The sequence below is a fragment of the Anopheles arabiensis genome, chromosome 2 (assembly GCF_016920715.1).
Source record: "Anopheles arabiensis isolate DONGOLA chromosome 2, AaraD3, whole genome shotgun sequence".
In the NCBI taxonomy this organism is placed as follows: Eukaryota; Metazoa; Arthropoda; class Insecta; order Diptera; family Culicidae; genus Anopheles; species Anopheles arabiensis.
This window is the reverse complement of record NC_053517.1, coordinates 8,909,420-8,937,240: the sequence shown is the minus strand read 5'-3', so window position 1 is coordinate 8,937,240 and position 27,821 is coordinate 8,909,420. Positions and strand designations below refer to the sequence as shown.

At 45.8% G+C, this 27,821-nt stretch overlaps 1 protein-coding gene across 3 annotated transcripts; it reads left to right on the top strand.

Annotated features, from left to right (window-relative positions):
- Positions 1-21: 21 nt before the first annotated feature.
- LOC120895811 (cyclin G) lies at positions 22-22,981 on the top strand. 3 transcript variants are annotated; one of them, XM_040299470.1, is made up of 8 exons: positions 22-410; positions 2,643-3,177; positions 7,652-7,659; positions 9,408-10,204; positions 17,915-18,157; positions 19,939-20,313; positions 20,431-20,654; positions 20,787-22,981. In XM_040299470.1, exons 4-8 carry the CDS (start codon positions 9,428-9,430, stop codon positions 20,872-20,874), a joined length of 1,707 nt encoding a protein of 568 aa, XP_040155404.1. In that variant the 5' UTR covers positions 22-410; positions 2,643-3,177; positions 7,652-7,659; positions 9,408-9,427; the 3' UTR covers positions 20,875-22,981. The 3 variants fall into 3 exon arrangements, with proteins under 3 accessions (XP_040155404.1, XP_040155402.1, XP_040155403.1); XM_040299468.1 differs by lacking the exon at positions 7,652-7,659 and having other exon boundaries at positions 23-410; XM_040299469.1 differs by lacking the exons at positions 22-410; positions 7,652-7,659 and adding an exon at positions 2,047-2,169.
- The last annotated feature ends 4,840 nt before the right edge of the window (positions 22,982-27,821 follow it).

Genomic DNA, 27,821 nt, shown 5'->3' with positions numbered 1-27,821 from the left:
AAGCGAAGGCAGCGCATTCTTTGTTTGACTTTCATCATAGTCGTTTGGTTCGCGAAGACGCACGGAGGCGTTCTCGTCCTTGCTGTAGGAAAAAAAACACATACACTGAAACTGTGGTACCTTTACGGGAAGAAAAATTGTAACACCAACTTAAGTAAAGTGTGATATAGTTGCTATAGCCCTTGAAACTATCTTAACCCGATCCAAGTCGAACCAAACACAACCAACCAATAATGCAGTGAATAAAGTGTGATGGGACGCGAATAGGACGCGCGGCTCCATGGCGAATCATCGTTCTGCAGGACACTACTGGTAAAAACGGACCCCCCAAGCATCGTCCCTCGGAAAATTCGCTCGGAAAAACGGAACACACGCACGCACGCACGCAAGGCTGGAATGGAATTAGCACGGTAAATTGGTGTACAAAATATTTCATCATCAGTCATATTTCTCCCATGGTTGTGTGGGGTGTGTTGCTAGGGGGCTTTGAAAAAAAAGGAGGAAGCAAAAACTCAGCGTCTCCCACCCCAACCCTAGTCTATTGGGTTTCGGGGCTAAAGCTATGATAGATAGAATGAAAAGCAAGCGCTGCGTTGGAGTGGGGCAACCAAGCGACGCTCACTCGCCATTTTCAAAAGTGCATCTTTTCGAGTGTGTACAGCGCATTGAAATTTGACGCACCATGACGAAAGGGTTGTCAGTCCCTAGGCTGAGGGGTTTTTTTTTACACTCTAGACAAAACAAGGGAAAATTGAGCTCCTCTTCGCATCGTACAGTGGGATGATGAAATAATGGACGGTGCCCCAGCATTTGGTTGATTAGCTGGTGGTGGTAGTGGTGCTGCTGGCGATGGTGGTAACGGGATACAAGCTCTCTTTCTATTTGTGTGGGAGTGTGTATTATCGCTGGTGCTGCGTACGAAAACACAACCACAGCATCGAACGGTCTCGCTGTGTGTGTGTCTGTGCAGTCAAAGGGAGTTAGCATAACGGATTTCAAATCATACGACGTTATGGAAGCGTAGAGAGTTTAGCTCATCTAGCGTTAGGGCCGTCAGTAGTGGGGGAAAGGAAGCACAAATAAAAAAAGGATTGAATGCGTCGTCACACTCGCGTCACGATTGTTCCAAAAGCCATATTGCTGAAAAACAAGAAGCTATTAGCATACGAGACGCGCACACACAGCAACGCACAGCTGGTTGACGACATAGTAGCAGCAGCAGCAGCAGCAGCAGCAACACCACACAAAGCAAACAACAAACCTCATCCCAAGCAGGTCGAGCCCAGCCAGCCACACCAATACAGCCCTACGAACGAGGGGCGAGTTGCGTCGTCCAGCGCGAGAGCGCGACAGAGCAAACTGCGTTTGCGCGCGAGAGAAAGAGATGAAGAGCATTAGAGTGAAAGAGAGACGGACAGAAAGAGAGAAAGAGTTCAAGGGATCGGGGACCGTATTAAACACAGCCTACTCTGCTGGCTGTGTTGGGTTCTGTTTTGAGCCCGCGGTTCGACCATCCAAACAAAGCGCACGACAAACGACCGAACGCGTACGACACGAACGGACACAGTGTGCGCGCGTCCGCATACAGTTGCAAGGGAAGCAAGCAAGCAAGCAAGCAACACACTCAGCTCTTAGTTTAGGCAAGCCTTGCTCTCGGAAAGTCAACAGTAGTGACAACAAACCTGCTCGAAACGGAAGAAGATGGTCCTGCTTGTTGTTGTCGCTTAGAGAGGTGAAAGCAGTGGTGCTGTGCGTTTCATAAGGCGATCCGTGGCGCACCGTGACGACGACCAAACAACAAACATCATCTGTGATATACAAGAGCGCGCGCGCGCGATCGTCCCGTCCATCATCAACACCATCAGGCGCTCCTTTCTCGTCCTGATGTGTAGTGCATTCCCGCATCATCAAATTATTCCATGCGAGGAAAGCAATAGAAGAAAGCAACATTGTGACTGATAGCGGAAAGAGTGGAAGAGTTATAGTTTAAATGCCAGTTTAGTGTGGATAGCTTGAATGTGATTTAAAATTAAATTAAAAATTAAATTTTTAAATTATTTTGAACAACGGTGTACAGTAGCAAATGCTGAGCGAGTTAGTCATAATTTCGACGCTGCACATAATTATAAATTTTAAGCAAAAATCTCTTAAGCACAATCACGACCAAAGGTGAGTCCGGGAGCGCAAAGGATGGGGTAACTGGTACCACTGAGAGAGGGTGAAGGTTGTTGCGTTTAACTCTGCTAGTGACTAAACTATCCTTAGCAACAGCTCTCCAGGGGGCAATGAACACGCGACACGGGAAGCAAGGGCATATCGGTTAAAAGGTTGTGGCGAATGTGTGCAAACCGTAAGCGCGGAATGATGCAATTGGAAAGGAAGAACACAGGCAAGATGAGCTGCGTTTTTAAAAGGTCTTTTCCTTCCGACGACACCAGCTGACATTGAACCGCCGCGGGTGTACACAATGAGAAGGCGTTGGGGAGAATGTTACAATCTTCCGTTTCTCGGCGCGTTCAGGGCCGCAAGGCACAAGCGGGTCACGATGGAGATGCATATGATCAATCAATGTTTGCGCTTGTATGTGCAACTGAATTAATAGCTTTTTTGCTTGCTTCTTTCGTTTTTGTCTCCCATGCCAGATAACAAACAAACCCTAGCCAAGCCATCATCACTCACGTTCATCACTCACTTCATCATCGAGCGCGCCTGTCGGGGCTGTTTGTGCTGCAAAGGACAACCAAATTGCAACCCCCTGCTCACCAACTGACGCAACATTTTCAACGACAATTTCTAAATACGAAAATTGAAATCCACCAGCGCAGAAGGGAGGAAAAAACACAGCTGCTCGCACGCACACAACCACCGCGTTAGCGTATGCGTGGAGACCTGCTCGACGTACCGCTGTGTGCGTGAACCGAAGGCCCGCTTCAGTGTGTGGAGACCCCGTTGTGTGCTGTGGAGAGCGCAAGCCAGCACACTCGCACACACACACCGACACCCCGAACTCTACACATCGCAGCAACCCTGTTCGAATGTGCTAGATTTCGCAGCTCGGCCCCGTCCAACTCTCCACACGGGCCGTCATTGTAGAATCTAATACCGAATTGAATAGTTCTTTATTGCTGGACACTGGGGTGACGCAAAAGTGAGAGGCACAATCACGGAAGCATCCGGGTAAGTTTTGTCCCTTCTGTTTCATCATCTCCTCGCGGCGGATCTTGCTCTCGAAAATGTAAAACGGTGTGCTAGCGAAAAAGGGTTCGAAAATGGTGAAAAGTTGCCGTGCGCTGCGCCGTGCAGGCAGCATGGTCACGCGGCAGCCATCTTGATTTTTTTTGCTTGTGTGTGATGTGTGTGCGCGCGCGGTGGTGTGTGCGATCGGAATGTGATGTCAGCCCTGCGAGGCCTTTAGCATATTGAGCACAGTGTGGTGGATGTGTGATCCTGTGCGTGTGTGTACCCCCGTGAAGAGTAGTTTTGGAGCAAAATGTAAGGAAAGGAAGGCAGGGTTCATATTTACATTGCACGTTCCCTGCCAAGAAGAAAGATGTGCCGAAGAAAGTCAACAATCGTTTGTGTGAGAAAGTTGAGGAGGAAGTTAGGAACAGCGTAGGCTGTTAAAGTTGAGGGAATTGGGAAATTTATTTTCGTTGTTCCCAACGTGCCCGTGATGACGATTGGACCCAATCCACGCACTCGCCGTTTGGTTACGAGATGCAGTGAGAAGGTTCGCGAAATCATCACGCGTCTTCTCACTCGGGTGCCTGCTCACTGTCACGGATTCGGATCCGTAACATGTTTGTGCAAGATTGAACATGTTTCTTTCCGTGCGCGCGTACACATTTCAAGCCGTGGCAGGCGTGTTTGGCACGACAAATTTAGCAGGGATGACGCATTTTATTCGTTGCTTCGTCTTTTGCTTCTTCCCTGCCCTACTGTTGCCAAGTGAAAACGGGAAATTTTTAGAAAAAAGAAACTAATTCAAGCAGCCCAACATCATCACCAACACTACTGCACTGTCTATGTGTGGTGTGTGTAGACATTTCAGTAGCGCAATCGCTAAACGAATTTTCTCTACACAAGCTCCATCAGTGTGTGTGTGTGGTGTGTGGAACGGTGGAGCTGATGATGGTGGAGCAATGTGTGTGCGTGCATTGGTAGAAGTTGTTTTGTTGTGTGTGTAGTATGTTTTGAAGGCAGCAATGACGAGGAGAAGAAGATGGAGCACACCGAAGCAAAATCATCTGTTTCGATGCGCGAAACAACATCGCTCGAAAGAGGAAGAAAGAAGAAAAATTGTCGATTTGTGGGGAGCTTCACTAAGTGGAGAGTTTCACAATATACACAGCTAGCTCGAGACCAACTTTAAGTAGATAAATAGCAAATGATTGCTGTCACTGTTTCTGTGCAACATAATTCAAAAGTGTAGTTAGTTGCAATTGGTCATAGAAATAGAAATGGCAGTAGCAGCAATCTTACAATGAAGCTACTAGTTTCGGAATTATCGCTTTTATGTAAATTTAACCTGTACAATTGTTGAGCCGTGTTCTCTGTATCAAGCACTCTCCCCACTGTTGCAAATGTTTTAAATAGTTTGAGGGGTGTCCCTTTCACGCCCGTTTTTGTCACAACCCCCGGGGAAGGAAAGGAGGCCACAAAAAACGGGAATTAATTTACATACAATTCACCCCGTGTGTTGTTCTCCTTCCTTCCTCGCATTTATTTCTTTTAGCCCTGCGCACTCCTCCGTCCTCTCTCCCTCTCTCTCTTTTGCTCCCTTGGTGCACAATTTGCACAACAAATCAACACACCAACACATACAACAACCAGTTGTTTGGCGGGGGGGCTGCAGCACGGAAAAGATGTTGATGCTGTTGGGGGGAAGTGGTAAGCTTTTTCACCAGATGCTCTCTGAGTTGCTGTTGATTCTTTTGCTCATTATTTCTACCGTTCCTCAAATGGAGCAGTAGCAGCATCAGCAGCAGTAGCAAAAACCCAGAAGCTCTGCTGCAAGCACACTTTTGTGCGAGAGACGACCATTGCTTTGCGGTCGAGATTCCTTCCAGAGCGTTCCGTCGAATGCAATGAAAGCGCATACCAAGCGCGACAACACAGCGTCACAGCTCTTTGTCATACGCACACACACACACACACACTCACTCAACGCAAATAAACAACACTCGCGCTTGGGAGGTCAAAGAGGAGGTAGCTGGGGTTTTTTTTTGCATACTTGCCTGACCGATTTCGATTACCCTTTGCATTGCACAACGCCAAATACACTGCTGTTGTGCGCATACTCATGCCTTTTTTTTTTGTAAAGAAAAGTATTTTTATTCTTCGTAGCCAGCCGAGCCAACCCCATCGGAGTGGGTCACCATGGAAACGAAGAAATGTATCGTGTATTCTTGGCCGTGGAATAGAACGATGGAAATATGCTTGTGTTGATGGTTTAACGGCTCGCTGGACGAGGACGTTGTTGCGATTAGTGGACGCTAGCGCCCCCCATCGCCATAGCTGCTTGCTTGCTGTGGATTAACAGCGCAGTAAGGTGCCAAGAAGATGGCGCGCGGTGTTGTGTCCTACTTTCTTTCCATGCGACAACACCATATCACTCCGCAATGGCGTTATTCCAACAACGACAACAGGACACGGGCAGTGCCAGTGACGACCTGACCTTGTTTGGATTCGGTGTAAAGTGCAACCCGCCGTGTTTTGTTTGCAGGTGGAGTGTAGGGGTGGGTGTTCCATCTAATTAGTTCATTGCCGATTGACTCACGCGTGCGCATTATTACCTTTTGGGCTGGTAAAATCCCGGATGCACGCTTTTTTTTGTGCATGTGTGCGTCACTCATATTTCCTGCAATTGCGTCAAAAGGTAGCTTTCGAACGATGGATACCCGACCATCGTCATCGTAGGGTCGAACCATCACCACCCGATACACGAGTATCATTTTTCAACCTCTTCCTTTTGTCATTGTCGCGGAGGGAAGGGTAACGGCGCGACCACGCGCTGAAAAGCTGTGTCATGCCCTTCCGAATGATGGCTCTGTCCGGGTGTTTTGTTTGATAAGGACAGAGTGAGAGTGGGGGGGCCCGCTCGTTGTGTGTGCTGATGGTACGACCGTGTGCTGCGCGTGATACGCACCCGGCTGGGTGTAAAACCCGAGAGCCCGTGGAGTTGAGTGTTCGACTGAGCCAACTCTAACCCACCAGAGGTCCAACACTTATCGCTAAGCAACTGCAGTAGCATGGCACGACAGCGAATAGTCAGCTTATGTTACAGTCCCGGTACACTTGCTTCTATTGTGCTTCGAAATGGTGCGCTACTTCCGTCTGCTTAGAGTTGCCCTGGATATGTGTGTGTGGGACGACGACGATGACGACGGACCGACTGGTTGTACGTACACACGTTTCGCTCCTCCGATCGCAGGGCAAGTCGTATACGACTGTAGTTGAAACTTTTGCACTGTAAGCATTGCTGAAAACGTGATCGTTTTCACGTAGCGCTTCTAACTGTATACTCTGTGTTTAGTAGGTACATGGGGTAGAGGTGTGGTTCAGCCGAGTAACCTTGTGCTATCAGCCCATGCAACAAACACACATCTGCGGCAAAGTTACGCAGTTTGTTTGCATCTACATTACGTGAAAAGATTTTAATACTCCCCATGGGATGTGGAATTGGTTGCAAACCAAAACTGACGCACACCTCCTGATCGCGCTGATCGCTGATAAGCCGAAGCGGTGCGATAGTAAGATGTTGTTGGAAACGGTTACGTTTCGAGGAGTAATCGTCATCCCGAGGCAAAGTATGATTTCAAGAAAGCTGATAATTCTTGTAAAGGATTCTGAAACAAATAGGTAAAACCTCTACTCCTTGCACTGAAGAGTTCAGGAACGGCTTGAAAAAGAATTAGGAGCTAGATTTGAAATAATTTGAGGAAAACAAACATACGTCATCGTACATAGCAGCAGTTTGATAAGTTGCTTATCGATACAGATAAGATCTTAGCAGTAACTTTGGGACTTTGGACGAGCGCTCTCTCCACGCACACGCCACACACTTCTGAGTAATTTTTGAAACTCTAAAAAGGAGAAGATGACTCGTTTCTGGGGCATATGGGATAATCTAAACCTAACAAATTTATTATTTTTAGACAAAAAAAAACAAGAGTGTGTACCTTCTAATGATGTCTCTCGATGTGCTGTCGATAACAACGTGTGTCAAGAGTTCCCCGTACATCACTAATGAGTCATTGGCCTGTTATGATACAATGGCTAGCCAGTCGTATCTAGAATTCCAATCTATTTCCCTGTCGCGACTACAGACCGAGACTGATTTTCGGGCCGAAATATACAAACTATCCAGACTAGACGAACGGGGGGCGCCCTCGCTGCTAATGAACGGCTAACTACGCTACCCATCGAGACACACGCATTAGCAGGTCACATTCTTTCGCCCGCCTACGTCCCTGCACCTTTATTATCTATCACCATTCCCTCCTGCCTTCATTCCTCCTCTTCCAATTCTTCCTACCCGAAATTTGTCCCACAACCCAATGTTTTGCCCCGTAACCATTTCCTGTGTTTTGATTTTTCAGTTTCGGAAAAGAAGACATGCGCTTTAACCTTTTATATCCAAACTTTCCAGATTTCAATGTAAGTGTCGCGCATAGAAGCATAAAGGGGCACGGACGGAAAAGATTCCAAAGCAAGATCGCTAAAACTGCTGCTTGGCATAAAGAAGCATAGCGAGAAGCTGCATAAACAAAGAGAAAATACAACAGGGTAGACAGACAAGACAGTTCTAGCCACGTATTCTGGTTGCTCCAAGCTCATCCTAGCTCTGGTTCTCTTGTGCACTAGTGTGTTGTGCGTTGGTCTGGTTCTTCCTAGGCCATTGTTCGGCGTTTCTGTTGCGTGCGCACGGGCACTGGTAGCGCGACGCGAACCAATTATTAGAGCAAATCGTTCACCCTGCTGGTTCTCTCAAGGATAGATCCCGTATCTGTCTCTTCCCGTTCGCGAAGAAGCAGCAGTGTGCGCGTGCCTTTTCGTTGCTACTCGTGACCAGATCCGCAGCGTAACCAGACCTTCTCCTTGAGGGATACACGCTCTCTCAGATCAAGGACAATCGGTCGAGAATTGTCAGCCATCGTGCAAAAGCTCCACCGGGTGCATACGGAAACACAGGCTCGGACGGAGTAAACCGAGGAAGAAGTAAATCGTCGGCTAACCATAAAAATCGTACGAAGGTCTTTTAGATCGATCGAGCTCCTACTCTCAAACCCGTCTCCTGAAGCGAGCGAGATCTAATTGACCGGTGTGTGCGAAGGACTAAGAGATTGTAGTTGAAAATACTGTCGCGAGCCGACGCTTGGTTTGCTCGTTTGTAAGATCGCAAGAAGACAAAAAGAGGGGCTTGTGATCTCTGTGGTTCTGCGTGAGTCCATTCTCTCCTGCTGTCGCTAGCTTGTGCCGCAAACACTTACTCTGCTTCGCCACCACACGATTCTGGCCCGGTGCAAGGCGGGTGTGTGTGTGTACACAATTCTCCCACAGAGTGCGTCCGAGCGACAGACCGTAAAAAGAGTATTAAAGTTAGTTCGACGCAATCGCGGCCGAACCCAACTAGTTTATGCTCACGTAGAAGTCTCCGCACTCGGTTTGGGATAGAAACACCGCGCAACTGCAACCCTCTTGTTGGCTTTCTGAAGAATCGAACTGTCCTGTGAGCTGTGAAGCGGAAGAAAACACGAACACACAGCCAGCAGCAGCAGCAGTAGTGTAGTTAAGGCCAAGCGGAAAGGAGAGAGAAAACGTTGAGGGTTTTTTTTCTGAGTGTCACATTTCAGAAGAAAAAAAGATTACGTGCAGGACGAGACTGTGTACTATACACAGTCGGTGACTCACACAAGTCGCGTAATCGCCATACTTAGTACCGATCGTTTTGCAAATTCCACAATCAATCGAATAATACGCCGACGCGCTACGCAAGTTTCGCCGGCGCGTACCCTATTGGATTGATTGTGTGCAGCATTTCATCCCCGTATTTGACAAGAGCAAGATAAATCAACTTAGTAGAAGTCCGTTGGAGTTAGAATTTCCTTTAAAACAAAAAAATTAAATCAATTTTTTTCTACGACAAATCGAATCTCTTGTTCTTGTTCTCCTTTACCCGATTCTCTCCCGAAATCCTCCAATCCTACCCAATCCATTAAAAAAACAACACCCGTTCAATCTCGCGGGGCGTCACTAACCGTACGATCAATCCGGACTTCCAAAATCCGTTTTGCTCTGTCGCGGACGCGCTGTGTTTGCAAACGATACGAACGGCATACGTTAAAAAATCCCCTCTCGGTGTTACCGAATATATACACACACCACCTACAACACGCCGTATATAGGTACTAGGCCAGCCCTCAGTATGTCTGTCCCTGTGAGCTGCTACTCTGTCGATAGCATGAACAACATCGACCAGCAGCCCATCGGCATCGGCGGCCATGGTCTACCCACGTCCTCCTCCACCGCCCGCATGATGACGATGCGGATGGAGGAAGACGATGACCACAGGCCAATGATGAGGATGAGCCCCGCGACCAACGTTCATGCGCACGACCAGACGATGCATCACGATCAGCGGATGTTGTCAGAGGAGGGCCGGCTTGGGACACCGGATGCTGCTGATGGAGTTCTGTTGGCGTCGCACGACTGTCGCCACGGTGGCCACAACACCAGCGCCACCGGCAGCGGCTCCATGCACTCATCGGGCGCGTCGTCGGGCAGCGAAAGTGCCAGCTATCACTACCCGCCGCATCACCATCATCAACACCACCGACACCGCCCGATGATGATGGATACCGTGGACGACGACGGTACGGCATGCGCCAATCATGACGATGGCCAGGACTTAGCGGATGCTGCCGGGGCAGCGGCAGCGGCTAAGTGCACCTCACCACAAAAGCACACCACCACCACCACCACCAACAATGGATCATCATCATCATCATCATCACCATCATCGGCACCATCATCACCGATGGCAGCGGCTGGCGGAGCAGCAGCAGCAGCAGCAGCAGCCGCCGCCGCAGCCGCCGCCGGAACAGCAGCGATGTCGTTCGAGGAGATGATGGCCAAGCTGAGCGAACTGCTCGCCTTGGAGCCGAAGTACCAACCGAACCTTTACCTGCCGCAACAATCAGTCGTAAGTAGCAAAACTGCCTTTTTGTACCTTCTTTTTTCGTATACTTTCTTTTCCTTTACCCCCCTTACTGTCTCACCGAAGAAGAGAAGAAGAAAATTCGATCTTTCCAGAGGGGCATAGTCGTCGTCTCCATCAGTTTGGTTTGGTAGATCGTGGTTTGCATTTTTCAAGTTCAAATGTGCTTTGCTGCTCGCAGCGAAACACGATCACGAACGTGTGCGGTGCGAGGTGTACCGATAACATTCCAAAATATTTCATTAGCAGGAGGAGAAAATCAGTGAAGAGTGGATTGAAGCAGAGAGGTGTCATGCGCTCGAAGCACACGAAAAAATCGAAAGTTTTAATGAGTGACGTTGCGTTCCCCACATACTACTACCGCGCCACCGTGATTGAAGTAAAAAGAGCGCTGAAGCGAGCTGAAATAACCGTCGTACATCCATCCATCCCCTCTAACAACGTACAAAAAAGCAGAAGCAGCATATTTTCTTCACACTCTCTCGAGCACCACACCCGACACACGGGTGTTGGAGCAGAGCGCGCGGTGGTGTGTGCTTCTCCATGCCTGAGGCGCGCGGGGACGGACCGTACGGCACGTGTGTGCCGCCACAACGACTCGCAGTCATGCTTTGCCAGCTGTTTTTCGCCTAAGACGATTAGGCAGACGGTGGTGGTGCAGCATGGACAATTGCACGTGAATTATGGACATGCTTTTTAAAAGCAGTTGCCTTTTTCTTCGATAATCGTTTTAGCTGCAGAGAGCTGCACGAGAGACGCAAATTTGCCAGCTCTGTGTGTGTGTGGTGTGGCGCGTGCCTTTTGAAGCCCGTTTGCGGAATGAGGATGATTTTGGTAATGGTTTGATAACGGATGATTAAACGAGACACCCAGCACCACCGAGTTAACTAGCTTTTTGTGGTAAAGGCAAGGCAAGTGGTGGTGTATCGTTAGACGATCCTTCTTTGTCACGAAATATCGTAAACAACATTGTGGTTGGTTGTATTGACACAACTGTTTGCGCAAGAGAGGAAAAGGGATATGTATTTGTTCCTGTGGTTGATTTGATTTGCATATCTGGTTTTGTTATCAGCCAACCAGACAGATATGTCGTGGTTTTGGGTTTCTATCTCTTCCACCGTATGTGTGGTATAGCTGTTTGTGTCTATGAAATGAAACGTGTGAATCCTCTCAATCGATTCAAGTTCACATAGCGGTCGTGCATGCAATGTCGATCGATCAATGTACCAAAAAATGTAATGCAAATGTTTCTGGAATCAATTTGAACGCTTCAGTTAATGCGCGTGAATATGGGCAAGGAGTGTTGCAACAAGCGGCCCATAGATCCACATAGGAATGATTACAATATGTTGCGAAATTTCTGAATAACATCCAAATTGTTCCATCTAGCGAATGCTGGCACCATTTTTTTAATTTCCGCTTGGAATAATGGTACATTTTAATGTACGACACTTGAAGGATTTCTCCTCAAAAATGAAACATCCGTTGCAATCCTCTGCGTATCGTTCACCTTCTTCCTTCATTTTCGTCTACTGCAAGCAAGTTCACCCCCCAAAAAAACCTGTTTTGCAGACATCATGACGAGTCGTGGGCACTTCTTCCTCTTTAGATATGGACACATACACACAGCGATGTAGGAAACCGACGCTAAAAGGAACTGAAGTTTTGTGCGTTCCGCTGAGTGTGTGATGGTGTGTGCTGTTGTGGGGTTAGAATGTATGCGTGTTATGCTCAACAGTCTCTCGTTCGTAATAGGGCGACAGCTTAGGGGGTGGCTGTTTTTTTGCACAGTTGCTCCCCACAAAGAAGCAAGCTAAGCGTGTTCGTGCGATCACGTAGTCACTTATTTTTAGAACCGGCTGTGTGTGGCTTGCACGAAGGAGGTGGTGGAGGAGCACGTCCGCTATGTTGAGCGGTTCGAATTAAAGCCGTTCCTACTGCTACACACTACTGCGCTTAGCTAGCATGTGTGTTAGGGACATGTTGAGCATGTGTGTCGTCAATTAATCTATAGGACGTAAAATCGAATTTTCTGGAACAAAACATCTGCGTGCATATTACACCATGTTGTTTTTCGTTCAGACTAATAAGTGTTTGTTTTTCCTTTAATGACGTTCTTTATTTGTAACCTCAGCAAAAGAGAGGTTTACCTGGTTGAAAAATTTGCATCGATTGCTACTACGATTGGTCCACAGGGACTGCAAAACAACGGCTGACTCTGCGGCCCTGGGCGCACGGTCTAGTTGCTGTTGTTGTTAAAATGTGGAAATACATACCCATAGGAAGAGATAGCCAAACAAAAAATCACACACAAATACATCGGCCCATTTGTCCGTTACGCTGATAGCATATTTTATTATCGCTCCCCTAGAGTCTGCCTGTCTGATGGCATGACCCACTGATAACGGGCATGACACGGTTAAGGGTTGCCTTTTTTCAAGACGGAATGGGGCAGGATAGGAGAGGAGGGTGTATCAGAATCCGAGCCCACCGACAGAGTGTTGTTTGCTTTGAAGAGCGTCTCTTAGCACCTCGATGCTTAGTTTGTGTCGTCACGTCTCGGCTTCACAGTGTCAAATCAATAACATGAACTTTATGGTCGGTGTTTACCCTTGGAGGAGGGATGAGAGGTTTTTTTTCCACATGCGTTGCTGGTGGTACACTAATTAGAGCAAATCCTCCCCTATACATCCGACACGCCCTTCTCAATGATAGTTTTGGATTAAGAACGAACCAGCACACTTGAAGAAAGTATGATGGTACACGTTCCGTTTAGTTTTACCGTCTTATCTATTCCAGTCGGCAGATGGTTCGAATTGCTCGGATGCACGTAGTACAGAGTTCGCAAAAACATCAAGCCATAGCGACTCTCACGAAACTCACAACACAAAGAAGAGATGGTGTATTTCCTGAGTAGAGTGTCCTGACCAATTGGCACAACACATTTAATCATAGCGACGGTTTATTTGTTTGCAGCATGAGTTTGCCGTTTCCATTTTTGTTTCACGTTATCAGTCATTCAATTTGGGGCGGATGGCCATTGGATGGGGTGAAATTAAACCGAAAAAGTATACTGCCAGTGGAACAGAAAGGTGAACGACCGGCAGCAAAATGGCGAGGGCACACTAACTGATCTGTGTACTGTACCCAACGCTTCATCCTTGCCTCCAAACGCCTCCCTTTTTGGAAACACGGGGGAGGTGTATTGCTATCAACGTCACCCCATCGAGTGAAGTGTGTGTGTTTGTGTGTGTTCCGTAAAGGCTGCGTGATAATGTGAGATAAAATAGAAATAATAACAGCTTTACACACGGCGTACTGTGCTGCGCGCACTGGCTGTGTATCATGATGTACGTCAGTCCGAGACCTGTTGTCTCGGCCGTTTTTTGCCAAGATAACCGATTAGGATGGCGGTTTGTGAGGGACAGAGAGATAATTGTTCCTACCACTCGACGGAAGATGATAGTGAGGTTGTCTTGACGAAATGATACAGGGCGGATGGGCAAGCCTTAGGGCGATGGCTTTTCTTCTGTTGTTCAATAACGCTTTGATACCAACAGAGCGCATACAAGGGGAGAAAGATCTCCCTTTGTTTTGAGAATGGACAATTATCTTCGGTGCTGATTTCCATGTTAATGCGTACGCTAATAGACATCATTACCGCTTGTTCTAGTGTAACTAGGGCTTACCGAGTATGAATGGGACTTTCTGGACTAGTTAGGCTTATTGGCGCAGCCGTCCCATGGCCTTCAGTTTCATGTGTGCCGCTTTTCTAAGCAAATAATTGCTCAGCCTAAGCCGGCTGCGTCGTGTTTCTATTTTCTACGCATCTGTTGCGTATCGTATCGTGCGCAATAAAACAACATCAAAAAAAGGCATGTGGCGCAGGAGGAAAGGCTTTGTTCTTTATCGTCGCTTTACATCTCGAAGTACAACTTAGTGTGATGTACGGTACAATGCCTCTGTGGAGAGTCGCGCTAGCTAAAACATTAACTTACAATGTTAATCATGCTACTGGTGCTATTACTCTTCAAATGTGGGCATAAATAGAACACTTGTTCATTCTGCGCGACGTTTCGTTGCTTTTCGGTCGATCGGTGGAGCGAAACAGAGGAAGGATGGATTATGAAGCAGCACTATTCTTTGGTTTGCTGTAGTGCGCTTTCATGGCATCCGCGAGAGAATGATGTACAGCTCGCAAGCACACTGGTACTTGTCCGTTAAACATAGCATCATAATTTCTCCCACCTACTGTTGCGCTCTCGGTCTTTGTGAGAATTTTCCTCCGTTCAGTTAGCATTGGATGTACCGTTTTTATTATCAGCCCACATGAAAGCAAAGAGAATCGGATAGAAAGAAGCAAGAGAAGTGAGTGAACGAAGACAATCGGAGGCAGTGTACTATATTTAAAAGATGAATTTACATATGAATGAAGCAGAAACAACGCATTTCAAAGATACACAAGCACAGAGAGATGTAAGTGGAGGAACACAAAGCAAACATTGTTCTGGCCTGTGAAGAGGCAGAGAGAGAGAGAGAGAGAACTACACAGCGGAAGCGTCATTTTATGTATGCTCTTGTGATCATCGTCCGTTGATCGGTCAGCCATTATGCACACAAGGAGAGAGAGAGAGAACGAGGGAAATGTAGTATGCTTTTGTTATGCGCGTCCACCTCTTTTGTCCGTTTGCTGATTTGGCCCCAAATCTCCACGGTTCAACGCGCCCGGACGTAAGAAGTGGGTGGATGGCTGGTAGAGTGCTTAGAATGGTTGTGAGTTGGTAGGCTTGGTTAGTTGGTGTAGGATATATTATTGTCGTTCATCGTTTTTTTTCAACCCGCGCCCCGCGCGCCCGCTCCCTTTTATACATTTATTGCGAGCGTGACCGTCACGGTAGGGCGATCTTCTTCGGCATGACATCGTGTGTAGCATGTGAACATAAAGAGAAGGGTGATTTGGGACACAGTGTTTGCAGGACACACAATATGTGATTGTGTCGTGCATAGAGATTACGAAGAAAATGATTAAAACAATAATTCTCCATACAAAAGCGATCCGTCTCCATTACAGCCCGAAAGTGAATGGAATTGGAATCATACTAAAAAAAGATCAGTTTTCTAAATGCATCTAGCAAAGGGACACGGCAAACAATATGATGCTGCATCTATAATTATTTCCGCCTGATCGACTCATCGATTCTGACGCATTTTTGTTTTAGGATGACGCCTGAAACCTCCACCCCCCAGACTGGATGCGAATTTTGGAACCGGTCGAACGAGTTTAAAACTGGTGCCAGTTGTGACTTGTTTGGGTCTCTTATGCGCGCACGTATATATGCCGTTCAATAGAAGGTTCGAAAAAGAAGAGACAGAGAAAACCAGCTCGGCGAAGGAAAGACGAGACGGCGACGCGAAACCATCATTACGTACGAGGGACAGACACACACACAGAGAGACATTATAAATGCCCCATTAGTGTGTGCATGAATGTTCGTGTGGATTCTAGTTTTGCGTTTCGCTGTACGGGGTTTGACGTCCGTCCGCACCCGTCTTGTTATCGTCGCTTGGGTCCCAGTGAAGGGGTGGAATTGTTTGAGCAGGATCAGACAGGCAGGCAGGCAGCCAGGTAGTAGTAAGATGTGGTGGAAGTGAAAGAGAGGAAGAGGCAGAAACGAGCTATGCGAGATTTATTTTCGGTTTCAATGTCAACCGCTTCAATCCCGTCGTCGTAGGCTCACTTGTTCGCGAGGTTGATGTGGGGAGTCGTACACTCCCTTCTCCCTTCTGTGTTTACGCGAGTGTTGTCGTTGATTTTGGACAGGCAACAGGCGCTCCAAGGGGATGACTCCGAGGTAATCGGTGATTGATCCGATTCACTTTTTAATGCGTCTGGTCACACAGCTAATGGCGTCTGATGTTGGAAGCACGAAGCGGCGTCGCCCCACACATCATCATCATCATCGCATATGTTGTTCAGGTCACAAGGTAGAGGTTGCTCTCAGAGTCGTTGTTCGCAGATGCATATCGTTCCCATCCAACGGTTGGGGATGGTTATTCATGCATGAAGTGTACAACACTTCCTCAGTCACTCTCTCCCCCACATATACGCTCCCCGACGGCCTTTCAAGCAGGTCGGATTTAGTGTCGATTATTCAAATGTGCAATCGTGCGTTTTTTTCTGTCTTCCTATTTACGGTTCATTGAGCAATTGACACTCGCAGCAGTTGTTAGTTGAACCCATGGCCTTTTGTTTTAAGACAAGAGCGAATTTTTTGCTCGAATAACGCCGTCACACAACAGCTGGTTTTGGTCTTTTTAAAGCTGTCGTTGTCTACCTACGCTACGGGGTTTCATGTTGGCTTGGTTCGTCGTATTAAATGTTCATGCCCCAAGGATGTCCTTCTCAGTAGAGTGTTGCTCTGTTGTTGCCTTCAGCTGACGAACATACGATGATGTGACTACATCGCACACACACAGCGCGATACACAGCTGACCGTATTTAGTTGGGTGAAGGATAACAGAAGCAAATACGTGCTGAGGGAGATTGATTAACAATGTTGTCAGCTGAGTCCTTCAAGCTTATCCTACAGCGAGGAAGGAGGAAGTATGGCAGCAGAGAGGGCTCATGCTCTGCTGCTGCCACCCCGTCAGGGTTGGTATTAATTTTCCAAATCTATGTATTATAAATAGGACTTCCAAATATGATTTGAATGCATCCTTGAATGAAGTGTGCGCTGGGTGTGTTGTTTCTTCAACGTGTTTAACATTCGGAACCAATAAAAGTGAAACTTTGTAACCGGTCGGTACGGCCAAAATAGAAAGAGACCTTATGTTGCGATGAACAGTGTTGTACCCTCTCTCTCTCTCTTACTCTCACTCTCTCTCCCATCATTTGCCCTCCTTAAGATGGTGTGGTATGTGGTCAATTCGAAATACCTCACCAAACGGGGAGAGGTGAAATTTGAAGGTTGGTGGGTACGATGAGGTAAACAGCGATGTTGTGGTGACCACAGTGTGTTGGTGCGAACTCCTCTTCTGCGGTTTACGGTCAGGTGTGTGCATGCGTGTGTTGCTTTATATGCGCAAGACAACATCCACGAACCACCATACCCCACCAGTCAACAAGTTTGGGGAAGAGCAGCGGCACCAGCTCAGCATCGTTGTTGACAATCTCTCTTCCATAAGATGGTCGGGAGACGTTTCGTTTCAGGTTATTTTTGACCTCATTTTTACATAATCACTACCACTACCACCTCGGTTTTGGTTGGTGGTGGTGGTATGCGAGCCGTTCCGTACCGTTTTCTCGCAGCAGCAACAGCATCAGCAGCGGATTGCTCTAGAGCAGGAGATTGTTGTTGTTTATATTTATGAAAAAAGAAATCTCTATTTCTCTTGCACTCCACCACCAACCAAAAAAACACTGATGGGCATTTTGTTTTGGGGTTCGAGGTGTATACATTTGGGTCCTGATTTTGAATTGCTATGCATCCAAGGTTGTTTAATATTTATGAACGCTTTTGGACAAGCCATCCCCGTCGTTTTTTGTTTGTTTATTGTTTACTGATGGTTTCCTCCTTCCTCTTCTTCGGCGATTACCCTCCTACGACCCTACGCTACGCTTATCCTTGACGGAGGCCAATGACACTGTGTGTGTATACTAATATATGTTTTCCTCCCCTTCTTCTCGCTTCACAGAATGGCGAAATCACGATCGGCACCCGCGACGGAGCGGCCCATGTGCTGCGCTGCCTGAAGGTTTGGTACGAGCTGCCGAACGATGTCCTGTTCGCTGCCATTAACTTGGTTGATCGCTTCCTGACCAAGATGAAGGTCCGCCCGAAGCACATGGCGTGCATTTCGGTCAGCTCCTTCCATCTGGCGGTGCAGCAGCTCAGCCTGCCGATCATCGACACGGAGGATCTGATCGCTATCTCGCAGGTAAGTGATCGTTTTTACTCTACTACAGCCTCGCAATAAGAAATATATATATAGATCAGATACATCAGAGGGCCATTCCTCTCTAGGATAGAATTGTGGTTGAGTAATTTAAACCCTGAACTCTGGGAATAAGAAACCATCATCACACAAACACTACTACAATAGAAGCAAAGATCTCGGGCAATTTTGTTGTGAGGCGCGGGATCTGTGAAGTTATGTATAAAACCTACTGCGTGTGCGTGTACCACATCATTCGCTCCTAGTCCCTCCCTCTGCTCTGTGTGCTGTGGTGGCCCTTTTGCGTTGACTTGACACGCTTCGGATTCCAAGGGGCATGAAAATAGAAATCGATCGTTTTCGACTGAGTAAACACACCGACGGCCGGTGGCGGAGTGGTGAGATGGTGGTGTTATTGGATTAAGGTTTTGTGTGAATCTTCAACTAAAATAGGGTGAAGAGGTAGAACGGGGGGATGGAAGGTATTAAATGAATTGACATTTCCGCCCTTCCGCGCGAGGTAAAATGTTTATACAGTGTAGAGAGGAGGGAGTGTTCACGCACGGCCATATAATGATGATGTTGCACTTTCCTATTGCCATTTTGTCGAACACAGCGGGGCGGTAGTGTGTTGATGAACGAAAATTAGCTGTGCACACACACCTCTACATGCGCGCTGTGGTGTGTTGAAGCAAACGTACAAAGCAAACAAATAGGAGCTCTCTTGCCTCATATCTAGATTTAAGCTAGGCAACGCGCGCACTCCACCACTACCGTCACACGAGCGAGGGCGAGGGTGGTGTTGATTAGTGTAACAATAATCAACACCACCATTAAACCGCCCTACAGTGAGTAACATACTTGTATCACGAACTGTATGCATGCATTTGAGGCGGCTGGCCGTTACCGAACTAATCTCCTCTTCCTTGACTCCCCTCGACCACACGCTCAGGCAGACAAAGCGTAAACAAACAGAAACACCCATCCGCGTTGGAGGAGTGTGTGTGTTGTGTACGCAAGCGGTAGAGGGATCGCGTATGATCGATAAAACTGTGAAGTACGCAAAACGTACGCGTGCTTCTTGTGTACGGCGGCCATCGCCCAACTGCAGATGTGCTTCGGGCACATGAGGGCAAGCCCAACGCGCCAGCAACGCGCATACCGTTGTTTGGTTATCAAACTCCCTAGGTTTAAAGGCGACGACCATGGTCAGCCAGCGACTGTTTACCATCGTCTATCCAACGCGTCGTGGGCTTGGTTTCTATTGGCATGTTCAAATCACTTAACACTTGCAACATTGAGTGTTGTTTCGGTTGCACTCTTGGTGTTGGTGCCTCTGCCCTCTCTTTTTTCTATGTGTAAACATAGACATCATCATGTGTGTAGTATGTTTGTGTGATGCATAAATCACCCTTGTCTTGATAGTCGGCCATCGACTGTTCCGGACACACAGTAGCAGTAAATGTAGCATTGGCAGAGGAGGGCACATACGTCTATCGAATGATTTCATCAACATGAGCACATACAGTAGTGTGTGTGTGCGCACGCATTTGATGTTTCAAGTAGAAGCGAGGAACGGTTTAGGAGTGGTGCTGAGTGGTGCAATGAAATGAATGCCATATGAGTTTTCGTTTAAATGGTATGAAATATCGTCTGAAGGCCTCTACGAACGACACTTTGTTGTTCATTATTGGACGATAATGGTATAATAATATTTTAGGAAAGGTGTTAATTAATGTATGTCTAATCTAATTTGCTTTTTTATGCCCTTTCCTCTATTTCAGTGCCGTTGTACGTCGCGCGATCTGGTGCGAATGGCGGACATTGTCGCCAACAAGCTGGGCGTTCAGATGAACCTGGCCCCGGTAACGGCGCTCTCGTTCATCCGGCTGTTCTACTACATCTTCGAGAAAGCCGCGAATGCACTCGGGCTGTCGGAAATATTCAAATCCGCCATCTCGCTGGCCGATCTCGAGATGCGGCTGGAGATACTGGCGTGCGATGCGAGCTGCGCGAGCATTCGCCCGTCCGAGCTGGCGCTCGTGATGATCTTCACCCAGATGGATGTGTACGTCAGCGCAAACAAGGACAACGGGTTGGTGCACCAGCAGATTCACGATCTCGTTGACTACGCCATCCAGCTGCAGAAATTCTGTCGAGTAAGTTTCTTTGTCGATTTCTTCGTACCCTGTTGTTTGTAATAGCCTTTTCTATAATTGTAATATCATTTTACTTTCTTTCTTTCTGTCCACTCTCTATCGGCACGTTTGCTGCAGATCCCGGACAGCAGCTTCCTTTACAGTCACAGCATTGTGACGAAGATTCTTTCGCTGTACAACGGTCAGCACAAGATCCCGTACAAGCAGCGGCTGGTATGGAAGCTTTCGTCCCGTACCATGCGCGTGCTGCGCCCTACTGACAAGTTGACCTCCTATTTGCCAACGATTGCCGAACACCACCATACCCATGGTCACATGAGCAACAGCAATCTTCGCTTCAGGTATGTGTCGTTCTTGCAAACTCAAATTCTGCAAACTCAACGTCAAGTGGGAGAGGCCCAAGTCTTTTTGTCCCGAAGAATGTTCTCTCTAAAACAACCCCCTCTCTTCTTTCTCTTCTATTTCATCATCAGAACTGGCAGCGTAAGCTCCGAAGACGATGGCGAAGATTGGCCAACATCGCCGATCGTAGCAGTGTGTGAACAGTTTGTTGACGAGTAAAATGGCACGCGGCGATCAGTCGATCGAACGATCGCTCGATCACGCACACACACACCCTCTTATCTCTTTAAATAATTGTGTAGTATCGAATCGAGTCGGATGTATGGTTTGAATGCAAGTTTTCGGAAAAAATGACCGCATTCAGCTTCGCTCAGTATCGATTACGACGACGGATATGTAAAAGAATGGAGAAAGAGAGCGGTTTTGTTGCAACAAACTCCCTTCACATTGCTGTTATGACGAAAACAAAAAAAAACAGAATGAACGTTTTGTGACTGTCGTCCAGACAGTGTTTTATGCTGCAACAATGCACGGGTGCGCTGTGCACAAACAAAACTTCAAAGTACGTACATCCCCCCGGCCCCCTCCCCGTCCCAAATATTTGACCAGCTTTCTGAAACCCTTGACCTACCATCGAGCAAGGTGGACTATGAAGTGGCGCCACGAAGCATCAAGGACGGGGTATTGGGGCTATCGGGCTTTGAAAAGGATCCGCTATCATTGCATAGCAGCATCCCATATTGTGATAACATCATCGTATAGTGGACGGTGGCACCAGCAGAAGCAGCAGCAGCAGCAGCAGCGAAAAGAGTGATAAATTTGCTTTACTAAAGTTGACCAAGGCAATGTGGCAATAGAACGACGACGACGTGAGCACAGCGCGCACCCAAAGAAACGATTGCACAGCATGTGGTGTTGTGCGCCAAGGAACAAATCGTAGCTTTGGTTCGATGTCGCTGGCGAGATTAACTGATGTTGACGCGGTTCGGAAGAGAATCAAACATAATCAACTGCATCCGTGCAAACGAAACGAATGGAGATGCAAATAAGAAAAGGACTAACAACGGGACGGCACACTAACATCAACAAGGCAAGGAAAGAGCGGCAACAACAACAGCAGCAGCACGTGCGGAGAGCACTACTCTTCGGTTGGTAAATGTTAATTTTATTTTGTTTTCCTCCCTTTTTTTGAGTAAGAAATTGCATACTTCTAGAACACACTTATTTTCTATAATAGTGTAGAACAAAAAAAGCGCAGTCAGAAAACAAAAGAAAAAAGAAACAATTTAATTCGTTGGATAAGATCTATGAATCGTTTAAGCGGGAGGAGAGAGAGAGTGGAGAGAAGGTTTAAGAAAGTCGCGTCGCGGAATAGTACGATAAAAGTAGGATTACATCGGGAATTGAGAATAACATGAGAAAAAGGAGAAACTTACGCGATAATGGAAATTGGTTACAAATGACATAACGCCAGCTCGCAGGCGGTTATCGTATGTTTGGGGAGACAGGAAAAGAGAAGAGAAGAAACAAACTATACTTGAAATGATCAACAATATCAACAAAAAAAGTCCAAAATTTGCGAAGCAGAAAAAGAAACAGCAAACAAACAAAAAAAAAAATACAAAAAATCTCTGAAAAGTTACGCAAAAGTATATGCAAGTATAAAAAGAAAGATAAAAGGAAAATCAAAAAAAGTACAAAATATACAAAACGGTTTAAAAAAATCCTAGCTAATAAGTTGTGTAGGATTTAAATGGCAGATGGTAAAGCAAGTGACATTTAACAACCACAGCAACTATATTTGAGGAGGGGGGCGAATGCTCTTTTCAACAAACTATCCTTACCGCTGGGTGTGTTTAGGCTGTTTAAAAGAGCATTCACCTGCTTATTAGGATAACAGCAGCAGCAGACGAGAATGAATGTACGACTATTAAGCAAGTCATGTTGGAACACACACACATACACGGAACGACGAGAATTACGCGACGCCAAAACACGAGAAATGAGAAAGGAGAATAACCGAAGAATAACAATCGGCACACAAGAGCTGTGCAAAACGAAATATGCGAACATCTTGCATTGCAAAGAGCGCAGCGCAGAAGAGAAGAAGCGTGTATGCTTTTGCCTACGGACGGTAGAAAGCGGAGATAAACAGAGAAAAGGAGACACATCTAATAGGGAAAGAACGATAGGAGCTGGGAGAGAAAGAGCATTTTTGTTAATGTTTACAAATGTTACTTTTTTCGTTTTGTGTACCACGTCAAAAACTGTTTTTTGGAATAATATTGATTTTCTCGTTACCTTTTTTACGAACAGAATTTCAATACACAACGATTTGCACATTTTTATTATTGGAGCAAGCGAAAGAAAAGGAAAAGGAAAGAGCGCTGCGAACAGTTTAAAAGGCAGCAGCAAGCAGCATCAGAACGACAGAGGACCAGATGCAGGAAGATTATTAATCAAAGCCACGAGCAGACATTGAAACCATCAGCCAGAAGCAGCGAGTTTTAGAACCTTGGAAAACTCGTATTGATCGTAAAGCCAGTACTGAATGTGTTATTAGTTTGTAGGGAAAAAAGAATCAACCACAGCGGTGTTAGAAGCGAGTAAGCAGAACAGAATTTAAAGATCCGGCCGATACACTACACCAGTAGGAGACGTTTTAATTTGCAAAAAACAAAGCGAAACTCATATACTAAACTTGTCCTTTTCTACGAAGGTGGTAGAGGTTCCTTTTAAAACTCCCGCAACCCCTTCGCTCTGTATTCCACAATGATCATCCGACTCGATCGTGCTTTGTTCGTTAGTTGCTCTACTTACGCTTTTCATTTTAAAGAGTATAAGATAGCTCAGTAAATTAAATTCAATGCTGTTTTAGGCAAAGTTTTGAACACTACCAAGCTCAATCAATTGAAACAACAGGTAACACACAAACGCTAAACGGTAGCGATAGAGATAAACTAGTCCCGTTTATTTCCCTCCCTCTCGGTCAGCTTATATTAATGTAATCCCCGACGATGTCGTAGTAGCACGTGTTGTTGTTTGTAGAGAATGTGTCTATGTGTTTTCGATAAATGTGGAATAATCGAGCCTAGGAACTAACTAAGGAAGGGGAACAACCAACCGTTCGTGGTAGTAAAGACAAGGCAAGTAGCCAGAAACTAGGACGACAAGAAAGGAATGTACACACAGGGATAAAAGCAGCGTGTTAGAAAAGCATTATAGGTTCACAGGGAATTTGCAAACAATTGCACGTATCGCCTCTCCCCATGCCTGCCCACATTCCATTTTGGTGGCACCACAATACGAAATGGATGTGCACGTGTGTGTGTGCGTGCGCGTGTGTTTTTAGTGTCACGGTTGGTTTGGTTTCGTCATTGCCGATGCGATAAGCAAAAGATCGGCGTGCAACAAAACATACGCGATGGCGGTGAACCGTGTATCAGTTTTTACTGTCGGTTTACCTACCCTTCCTCCGTGTCGTTGTTGCTGCTCCACTTTCACCTCAAAAATCTTAGAGCCGCGCGCGGTTGCACAATTTTAAACTTTTGTGAAGCAGCATGAAAATACCGCAATTGATCTCGAATATTTATGTATATTATGTGTACTACGCAACCGCCGCGCATCCTCCCCCTTCCTTTTCACGTTTCGTTATTTGGTGTGGGTTTGTGTGTACAGGCGCTTGGATGAAGGACGGAATCATTCCCCCCCACCCTTGTATGCTTGTTTCCTTTTTAACACACATACACACGTAAGCAAAGGAAAAAACGCTTTTTGGAATAAGACAGGAAAATTGGCACACTTCTAGAACCGTGCTTATTTGATACTATAAAGAAAACAAAAAAAACACAGGGACACAATGTGAACGGTTTGATGAAGAAACATCCTTATTCACTAAAAGGCATGGAAAACGAACGAACGTATTTCCCAACAAGTGAGACAAAGCCTTGCCAACATAAAACACCATCGCCGTCGTACTATTACTACTACTAACTACGTAATGATAATAGGGGGAGTGCAAAGAAAAAAACAAAGGAACCAGAATCAAGGAAGCGTCAGGAAGAAAAAAAGGGAGCAAAGAAATGAAGAAACACAGTTCACAACAAAAGCGGGCACACGTGCACGAAGAGAAGAAGGAGGAGGGGAGGAAGCGGAGGTTAAAACGAACGTACGCAAACAGAAGCGCAAACGTGTTTAGGAGCAGCAAAAAAAGAAGTATTTTTTATCTGATAAATATTATTAATTTATGAGAAACAAAAACAAACGAAAACCCGACTTACGGTAGAAGAGCGGAGCAAACTGCGAGGAGAAAAAGAAAAAGAAAAAAATGTGATTAAAATTTATTTAAAATGAAGAAAAGAAGGGTGACAACAAACAGTGGAGAGAGAGAGGAAACAAAAGATCGAAAGCAAATCGAAACAAAAGAGGAGAAAACATGAAAGCTAGAGAAACAGAGAAACAAGATGGAAGAAAAGCAAAAGGAGTGTATCAGGAGAATGAACAGAACAATGATGAAAATGAAAGAGCGAACGAGAGAGAATGAGATAGAGCTAGATAGAGGAGCGTAAAACGTAGCAAACCATGAAATAGTGGAGTAGTGCGGGTCAGTTTCAATTTCATTGTGTGTGTGGTGTATTGGGAAATGGGTGCGTGGGGGAATGTTAAAATTTGTGTTAGGTACAATTTATTCCATTCCTTGCTGCCTGCACCACGGGGAGGCGATAATACAGGCCGATCGGCCGATACATTCACCTTTTTTTTGGCGTTTGATAGTATCTTCATCATTGCCTGGTTTTTCAGTTGATAATGGCATATATATTTTTTTTATTTATTCTAATTTTGCCCCAACTGAACGAACAATGAATGTATGTAAGCAAAGTCGTTTTTTTACACTAAAGGTGCTCTATCACCTTAAACTTGTTTTTATATGTCACGGAAAAGCCTGTACACCTCCCCGCCAGAAACACACACACACACACAGAAAGAGACAGCAAACACCCTGCCTCTGAGAGTCGTCATCCACGCGCACGCATGCAAATGGCACAAAAGAAGATTTGCCGAGCAGAAGAAAATCATGCTCGGTTCCACGTTTCCACGCACACTCATCGTGTAATGTAATCATTCTCACCATCCTGAATGAGAGCAGGATCTGCAGCGCAGTGCGTGCAGCGCAAATGGAGCGGAAGGAAGGAAGGAAGGACATCCTTCCCCATCACCATTCCCTTTGCTGTTGTGTGCGCAGCTTCAGCTTGTTTAGTTTTTGCTTCATTGTTTTCGACATTGTTAAACAGAGAGAAGCGCATGATAATGCACTCTTTATTATGAATTATGTTGAATAATATTATAAAACCCACCTGCTTTTTAGCACGATACTGTTTTTGTATCTGCAAAGCCTCTTTTATTGTAAATTATTTCTCTATACACCCGCCCCTCATTACGCGATCTTCTCGGCGTATGAGGAGGATTTTAAACGAATTAAATTATTTATTACAACAAAACAAAACCAACATCCCATGATCATCATATCCCACCTACTCCAGCTCCCGTTATTCCTTCAAATGTATCCTTATTCCCTTATTGTACACAATCCCCAAAGTTCCCCTGGAAGTTGCGAGCTCATATAGCATCGGTTCCGATGTTGTGGTGTGCGTGCCGAAACGACGTGTTTGGCATGCATCATGTGCGTGTGTGGATGAATGAAAAAATCGAACAAGAAATGCGCAGCCTTAAGTGAGTGAAGAATACAAAACAACAAAGCCTGAAGGTGTGTGTGTGAATAATAGTCAGCTCAAACAGAAAAGAAGCATTAGAGTATACAAGAGAAAGAATAAGAGAAGATAAGAGAAAAGGAACAAGAAGAAGAAAAGAAGACAAGAGAAAAGGAACAGGAAGAAGAGAAGATAAGAGAGAAGAGGAACAAGAAGAAGAAGAAAACACGCTTGTGCAAAGGGAGACATGAAAGGAGAAAAGCATATACAACAACACACAAGACGACACACGCTATCCTGGGGGTGTGTATGTGTGTGTGCGCGCGCGCACTATCTGTCGTAATTCTCGTTCGTTTCATAGTAATTTTGTATAGTTTTTTATGTTTCTTCTTAATATATAGTAGTATCTCTATAATCTTTCACGTCTAAGGATGGTAGTAAATTAAGTTATATCCTCATCGCTTTCCCCATTATTATTATTTCCTCATCTTCTTACTCCCCCCCCCCCACAATTGAGATGCAATTAGAGCAAAACTACTTGTGTGCAATCATTTCCCTCCTTTGGATCCCTCTCTGCGGGAGTCACCCCCACCCTCCTTCCCTGGAGGAAGTTCATAGAACAAGATACAACAAGAGGAAGGGGGTTTAGGTAGAAGAAGCTATGATATGATGGTGTGTGGGCCCCAAACATTTTCCTCTATTTTTTTTCTCATAGTTTAGTTTCGTAAGACGACTACGCAGGAAGAGCGTTTGTGTGCGTATGCGTGTGTGTATAGAAAGTCTAGTATGATGTGGATGCAAATTTGCATATGTGTGTGAGTGTGTTTATATGTGTGTATGCGTCAGTATGGCTGTACATGACCACTTCACTGGAGGAAGTGCATAGATAAAGAGAGAGAAAGAGAGCAAGAGAGCGCGTGTGTTAGGAAGAAGAGCAGTTACAGGACGAGTTATCACAACTTTATACATTATCCCCATTTATACAGTATCAAATTCTCCTTTTTCTCTCTAATCGAAAAACAACAACAACAATAACAACAAAAAGTGCAAGAAACAGCGCGCTAAAAAACTTGAAAACAAAACTAAGTTTACAAATGTGCAGACAAAACAAAAAACATAATTAAACACACACACGCCTTAACAATTTCCATTTTATGAATTAAAACCACTTAGCGCGTTAAGGGAATAGTGATTGTGAATCGTTAAAAGAAAAACACACAAAAAAACCCATCGTTTTTAAGAATCTGTTTATGTGTCCTGTCTGTTCTATTTTTCTGTAATTTATTGTAACACACCTTTCTACACGATATCATCGCAACAAACAACACGAACACAGTTTCGCTCCTTTTCACGTCTATTTTTAAAAAAAGCCAACACAACCCTTGAGGGAGAGAACGAAAACGGAAAAGCTGAAAAGAAAGGGAAGCTAGAACCACAAAAGAGAAGTGCAACATTAAG